Source organism: Symsagittifera roscoffensis, chromosome 1 (assembly GCF_963678635.1).
Source record: "Symsagittifera roscoffensis chromosome 1, txSymRosc1.1, whole genome shotgun sequence".
In the NCBI taxonomy this organism is placed as follows: Eukaryota; Metazoa; Xenacoelomorpha; order Acoela; family Convolutidae; genus Symsagittifera; species Symsagittifera roscoffensis.
The window spans coordinates 25,903,154-25,910,767 of record NC_087062.1 but is presented as its reverse complement, the minus strand read 5'-3'; the positions used below and the strand labels follow the sequence as shown (position 1 = coordinate 25,910,767).

At 34.9% G+C, this 7,614-nt stretch overlaps 1 protein-coding gene across 1 annotated transcript; it reads right to left on the bottom strand.

Moving 5' to 3' along the window:
* Positions 1-3,793: 3,793 nt before the first annotated feature.
* Positions 3,794-7,464, bottom strand: LOC134841901 (neo-calmodulin-like). The gene is made up of 4 exons (XM_063857975.1): positions 7,085-7,464; positions 6,722-6,887; positions 4,295-4,373; positions 3,794-4,082 (listed from the first exon to the last, which is right to left on the bottom strand). The coding sequence occupies exons 1-4, from the start codon at positions 7,112-7,114 to the stop codon at positions 3,899-3,901; spliced, it is 459 nt and encodes a 152-aa protein (XP_063714045.1). The 5' UTR covers positions 7,115-7,464; the 3' UTR covers positions 3,794-3,898.
* Positions 7,465-7,614: the final 150 nt, after the last annotated feature.

Sequence of the window (7,614 nt, the reverse complement as noted above, 5' to 3'; positions counted from 1 at the left end):
TTTACTATCTCCTTTTATCACACCAAGTCGAAAGAAAACGACACTAATTTTAAAAAAAAATTGTTGCATTTTTTAAGCCCATGATTGTATGATTTTGTTCTACTTGCAAAGTAAACGCTTATCCCTGATGTAGTTTGTACCAGCTCCTTTTATCACACCATGTCAAAAAAACGACACTTATTTGAAAAAAAAATTGGTTGCATTTTTTAAGGCCATGATTGTATTATTTTGTGCTACTTGCACAGTAAACATTTCCCTGTTGTAGTTTTTACTAGCTCCTTTTATCACACCACGTCGAGAGAAAACGACACTAATTTTAAAAAAAAATTGTTGCATTTTTTAATCCCATGATTGTATGATTTTGTTCTACTTGCACAGTAAACGCTTATCCGCGATGTAGTTTGTACTAGTTCCTTTTGTCACACCACGTCGAAAGAAAACGACACTTATTTGAAAAAAAAAGATTTCGTTGCTTTTTAAGCCCATGATCGTACTATTTTGTGCTACTTGCACAGTAAACGCTTCCCTGTTGTAGTTTGTACTAGCTCCGTTTATTACACCACGTCGAAAGAAAAAGACACTTCTTTGAAAAAAAAAATTTTGATGCATTTTTTAAGCCCATGATCGTATTATTTTGTGCTACTTGCACAGTAAACGCTTCCCTGTTGTACATTTTACTAGCTCCTTTTATCACACCACGTCGAGAGAAAACGACACTAATTTAAAAAAAAATTGTTGCATTTTTTAAGCCCATGATTGTATTATTTTGTTCTACTTGCAAAGTAAACGCTTATCCCTGATGTAGTTTGTACCAGCACCTTTTATCACACCATGCCAAAAGAAAACGACACTTATTTGAAAAAAAAATTTCGTTGCATTTTTAAGCCCATGATCGTATTGTTTTGTTCTACTTGCACAGTAAACGCTTATCCGCGATGTAGTTTGTACTAGCTCCTTTTATTACACCACGTCGAAAGAAAAAGACACTTCTTTGAAAAAAAAAAATTTTGTTGCATTTTTTAAGGCCATGATTGTATTATTTTGTGCTACTTGCACAGTAAACATTTCCCTGTTGTAGTTTTTACTAGCTCCTTTTATCACACCACGTCGAGAGAAAACGACACTAATTTTAAAAAAAAATTGTTGCATTTTTTAATCCCATGATTGTATGATTTTGTTCTACTTGCACAGTAAACGCTTATCCGCGATGTAGTTTGTACTAGTTCCTTTTGTCACACCACGTCGAAAGAAAACGACACTTATTTGAAAAAAAAAATTCGTTGCATTTTTTAAGCCCATGATCGTATTATTTTGTGCCACTTGCACAGTAAACGCTTCCCTGTTGTAGTTTTTACTAGCTCCTTTTATCACACCACGTCGAAAGAAAACGACACTAATTTGAAAAAAAATTGTTGCATTTTTAAGCCCATGATTGTATTATTTTGTTCTACTTGCACAGTAAACGCTTATCCCTGTTGTAGTTTGTACTAGCTTCTTTTATCACACCACGTCGAAAGAAAACGAAACCTATTTGAAAAAAAATTTTCGTTGCTTTTTTTAAGCCCATGATCGTATTATTTTGTGCTACTTGCACAGTGAACGCTTCCCTGTTGTAGTTTGTACCAGCTCCTTTTATCACACCATGTCAGAAGAAAACGACACTTATTTAAAAAAAAAAATTGGTTGCATTTTTAAGCCCATGATTGTATCATTTTGTTCTACTTGCACAGTAAACGCTTATCCCTGATGTAGTTTGTACTAGCTCTTTTATCACACCACGTCGAAAGAAAACGACACTATTTGAAAAAAAAACACGTTTGTTGCGTTTTTAAGCCTATGGTCGTATTATTTTACTCTAGTTACACAGTAAACGCTTATCCCGGATGTAGTTTGTACTAGCTCCTTTTATCACACCACGTTTAAAAAAAAGACACTTCTTTGAAGAAAAAAAAATTTCATTGCAATTTTTAAGCCCATGATCATATTATTTTGTGCTACTTGCACAGTAAACGCTTCCCTGTTGTAGTTTTTACTAGCTCTTTTTATCACACCACGTCGAAAGAAAACGACACAAATTTTAAAAAAAAATTGTTGCATTTTTTAAGCCCATGATTGTATTATTTTGTTCTACTTGCAAAGTAAACGCTTATCCCTGATGTAGTTTGTACCAGCACCTTTTATCACACCATGCCAAAAGAAAACGACACTTATTTGAAAAAAAAAATTTCGTTGCATTTTTAAGCCCATGATCGTATTGTTTTGTTCTACTTGCACAGTAAACGCTTATCCGCGATGTAGTTTGTACTAGCTCCTTTTATCACACCACGTCGAAAAAAAACGACAATTATTTGAAAAAAAATTGTTGCATTTTTTAAGCCCATGATTGTATTTTTTTGTTCTACTTGCACAGTAAACGCTTACCCCTGATGTAGTTTGTACTAGCTGCTTTTATCACACCACCTATAAAGAAAACGACACTAATTTGAAAAAAAAAATTGTTGCATCTTTTAAGCCCATGATTGTATTATTTTGTTCTACTTGCACAGTAAACGCTTATCCCTGTTGTAGTTTGTACCAGCTCCTTTTATCACACCATGTCAAAAGAAAACGACACATATTTGAAAAAAAAAATTCGTTGCATTTTTAAGCCCATGATTGTATTATTTTGTTCTACTAGCACAGTAAACGCTTATCCCTGATGTAGTTTGTACTAGCTGCTTTTATCACACCACGTCGAAAAAAACGACACTAATTTGAAAAAAAAATTGTTGCATTTTTTAAGCCCATGATTGTATTATTTTGTTCTACTTGCACAGTAAACGCTTATCCCTGATGTAGTTTGTACTAGCTCCTTTTATCACACCACGTCGAAAGAAAACGACACTTATTTGAAAAAAAAATTGTTGCATTTTTCAAGCCCATGATTGTATTATTTTGTTCTACTTGCACAGTAAACGCTTATCCCTGATGTAGTTTGTACTAGCTGCTTTTATCACACCACGTCGAAAGAAAACGACACTAATTTGAAAAAAAAATTGTTGCATTTTTTAAGCCCATGATTGTATTATTTTGTTCTACTTGCACAGTAAACGCTTATCCCTGATGTAGTTTGTACTAGCTTCTTTTATCACACCACGTCGAAAGAAAACGTCACTATTTGAAAAAAAGTTTGTTGCATTTTTTAAGCCCATGATCGTAATATTTTGTGCAACTTGCACAGTAAACGCTTCCCTGTTGTAGTTTGTACTAGTCTCTACCAGAATCTTATCAAAGATGCACAGCGGTACGGTTCTTGGATTATCTTTCCCCAAATACGAAAGTTGCACGAATGCATGCTCAACAAGTGTTAACAAAAGTATATGTATAAAAAGGCTCTTTTCCAGTCCCCCTTCCCCTTTTTTCTGGAAACTTGATTTAAACTTACTTTTGAAGAACTCAACTGCAAAAAATGTCCGCGTGAACAAATGAACAAAATTTTATCACCTTTCCTACATGCAAAACGTCGGATCAACAGTTTTTTAACAATGTGATATTGTTATTTCACTAAGGGATTGAGAAACTAGAAAGCCAAAAAAGTTTCAAAAAATGTGATGATTTTTTTAGGTCAACCAGATCGATTTTCCGAGTTTTCCCAAAATACTAAAAAGAAACAAGTTAGAAAAAAGTTTCTGGACACTTTGTGTAAGTTTTTGACCCAAAAAATTGACTGAAAATGGATGTTTTAAATATAACAAAAAAAGGAGAGAGCTTCTAGTGGTGGCGAGGGGGGTCAAATCCTATGAAAGAGCGAGGCTTTAATTGTAATAACTTGACACTTTTGAAACATGATTCAGCACACTAAACAATAAGTTACCATAAAAGTTTACTATTACATTTAGCACAAAGGTTAAAATAAGTATCACAGGCTAGCAAGGAAGTCTCTAAATTCCTCGTAGTGGAGTAGTCCGTCTTTATTGGTGTCGGCCATGAGCATCATCTGCTCAACCTCCTCCGTGGTCAGTCTCTCCCCCATAGACGCCAACACTTTCTTCAGCGACTCAGTTGAGACGTAATAGCCCCCCGTGTGAACGTCCGCAAATTTACTAAAAACCTACTTTTTTAGTTTGCTTTTTGAGTTAGACCAAATTTCGTAAGTAAAAGATTTTCTATTAGACAATTCATGGTACCTTGACTCTTGGTGGAAATTTCTTGAAATTACCACCCACGAACTATTAAAAGGGCACTTTTGCAAAGATATGCATGAAAAATGCCTTTTTAGAGGGATTTTGGCACGTTAAAAGAAATTTTGACCTACTGGAATGTTTGTCTGTAGTCTTCCTCGTGGTCTGTTTCTTTCATCTTTTTCATCATCATACTCAGAAATTCGTCAAAATCTAACACAAAAAATGAAATATTTTACCTTAATTTCATTAATTTCACATAAAATGATCAAAAATGCACTAGAATTATGACTTTTGTTCTAGTCACTCTCACAGAGCTGGAAGTAAATACGAAGTAGGGTGAGTTTTTCCGCCCGATGAAGACTTCAGTGGAAGTTCGCAGAGGGTTATGTGAGGCACCATAATAAATGCATTTGATTCGAGAGTGTTCGCACTTAAATTAATTATGCACGTTATAAAAAGAGGTTGAACTTAGTCAAAGAAAAAGCACTGAATACACGTTTTCGGCTTCTTTTAATGAAAGGGGACGACATAGTTTTTCCCGGACCGAATTTGTCGACTTATGTTTTCACTTTCAAAGTCAAGAAAGTACCGTTTCGCGCCTGCAAATCCGCTGTAAAAAGCTATTCTATGTAGAGCACAAGGTCAAAACAAACTCGATTTATGTGGAGAAAGTCAAAGCATTGGTCGAGCACAGTCGAAAGATAGCAGAAAAAGTAGAGCAAAAAAAAATCTGCACAAAAAATTTGGGAACTACTCAAAAATAAACGTTTTGACTTTGAGCTCGACATAGAAGAGTTTTTCGTAGCGGATTTTTAGGCGCAAGATGGAACTTTTTTGACTTTCAAAATGGAAAAATTAATCGACGCTTTAAGATTTCGAGATCCCAAAGTTTTCGCGGCATGAAAAACGAATTTTCAAAAACATCATTACGAGGTCAAACTGGTGCGTTTTGTAAATTGTATGCGGATTCCGCAACAAGTCAAAACCAGAATTGTCGCAAAAGTTGCAATTTTGCTACTTTTCCTTGATTTTTTTTGCTGTTTTGGATTCCACAGACAAATAGCTAAAACACTATATTGCTCAAAATCCTATTAAGACACTTGTACAGAATGGGAAATAAAAGTTTCAACTAAGAACCGTTGCTGGTAAATGAGATAGTTGACAGCACAAGATGGCCAAAATGCTCCTGAGTTTTCGATGAAACATGAAGATTTCCAAAAATTAATGGTCGAAAATGATCTTTTTGGTTACCCGGTTTCACAAAAAAATGCTTATCATACAATTTTCATATATGAAAAAAATGCTTATCGTACTCTTTTATACAATTTCATAGAGGAAAAGTAAGTGTATGAAAATAGCAAAGTAAGCATTTTTTCTTATAAGAAATTGTATGGCAAGCATTTTTTCCATAAATGAAAATAGAAAAAAAAATTGTTTCGAAATTTTGTGTTTCAACCGAAACACTAACCAAGGATTTTTTGTCATAAGAAATCTCAGAGTGTAACTGGCAATTACCACGCAGATAAACTGCATTTGCTGATTTCAGCCATAAACTGTATTGCTCAAAATCACTCCGATAACAGGCAAATTTGAGGAATCCGCAACAAATTTTGTGAAACCCTTAACAATTATTGCAGAATCCGGAAGAGTTTGTTGAATTCACGAATAAATAATAATATGTGTACAGTAAACTTATGCTGTTGTGGAGTCCGCAACTGTAAGTGAAATCCGCAAATTTTAAGCGGAATCCGCAAATTGTAAGCGGATTCCGCAAATTGTAATCGGAATCAACTAATTGCGGAATCCACGTAAAATTGCGGAAACCACTTACATTTGCGGAATCCAGAACAACTAACTATATTGGCTCATTCCCGAAGCCGCAACATAACTAATATGCCGACAAAAATTGCGTTACAGATATTTGTACGCGGAATCCACAGACATTTTGTGAGTGGAATCCACTTACCTCTTGGAACACATTTAAATACTTGTCTCTGGATTTCAGGCGATTATTCAGTGCACATTTTGGCCTCGTAGTGATTTAGTTCAGAGACATTCAGACCAAAACTTTTCACGCGTTTTGTAGAAAACATCAACAAAAACTTTGGATGATTCAATTTGGAAAATTTAAATTTTACTGAGTGGAATTCGCATACCAGCAATTCGAAACCGGTCACACACAGTCAAAACATAGATTGAGCACTGTCGAAAAATAGGTTGAGCCGAATTCAAAACATAGATCGAACGCAGTAGAGACATAGGTGAAGTCCAGTCAAAAGTTTATCTAATTGAACATTTTTTGGGATTTTAAACAAGAGACGGAAAAAATTGAAGTTATTTACTAAACAACTCGAAGAAGGATTCACCTTTATTTCAATTATGAGTTTTAAACTTAGTACCGTGGTTGAAAACTTATGTGTTTCTTGCACTTTAAATGGTGAAACATTGAACGTGCGACGCAAAGCGTTTTGTCACATCCAAATCTTAGTTCGGAACTTTAGAATTGTAAAATTTTTCAAGACATATAAATTAATTCATTCGGCTAGATGATGACTCACCAATCTCCCCGTTGCCATCCTCGTCCACCTCGTCCACCATCTCCTGCAGCTCCGCCTCACTCGGATTCATGCCGAGCTGTCGCATGATGGTGCCCAACTCCTTCGTGGTAATGGTGCCATCCCCGTCCTCGTCGAACAGAGAGAACGCCGTCTGGTACTCACTAACCTACACAACAACTAACGCCTAGTTACGCTATATATTTTTTCAAAGGTTAACTCACTCGGCTCAAAAATTACTCGATACTTATTAAATTCACTCGCCTGTTAAATATTCAAAAGCTCCAATTTTAACAATCAAACTATAAACAAGATGAAACAATAGATTGATGAAACAAACAAGGACTTGAGCTGGCTTCAACTTACCTCTTCCTCTGATAATCCTTCGGCCGCCATATAGGTGGCAAATCGAGGATAAGAACTGAGGTCAAAATATTAGGACTGTTTTGAGGACAATTATCGACACACTTTTTCTTTTTCGTGAAACTAGATCTCAAACGCTACAAAATGAAACAAATAAAACATTTTTCTTTTATTTATTGAGAATCACTGCTTAGCGTAAACTTGTTTTTTTTTACGCTAGATTTGTGGAAAACGCGTAAAAATCCTCTGTGATTACTGCAAGTGTTTATTGTAAGTAAATGCGTTTCTAATCGCAGGTGAAAAGCACATCGGCTATTAAATATTAAAACCGCTTCAGATTTTTAACATGCATTTGAAAATAGATAGATTGACCATATATTGTACCATTGTTGCAAGAAATTGTAGAACAATTGTTTACATGGCGTTAGTTTGAGATTTAGAGTATTATTCTTTTTAGCACTTCAGAGTTTTAAGCTTGCTCAAAAGTTTTTTTGAAAGACAAAGATCTTTATTTGAGAAAACACTATCATTTC

Coding starts and splice junctions, on each gene's coding strand:
- LOC134841901 (XM_063857975.1), bottom strand. CDS start 7,114: ATGGCGGCCGAAGGATTATCAGAGGAAGAG. Junction 6,888..7,084: donor AAGGATTATCAGAGGAAGAG/GTAAGTTGAAGC, acceptor GTTGTTGTGTAG/GTTAGTGAGTACCAGACGGC. Junction 4,083..4,294: donor GACTACAGACAAACATTCCA/GTAGGTCAAAAT, acceptor GTAGGTTTTTAG/TAAATTTGCGGACGTTCACA.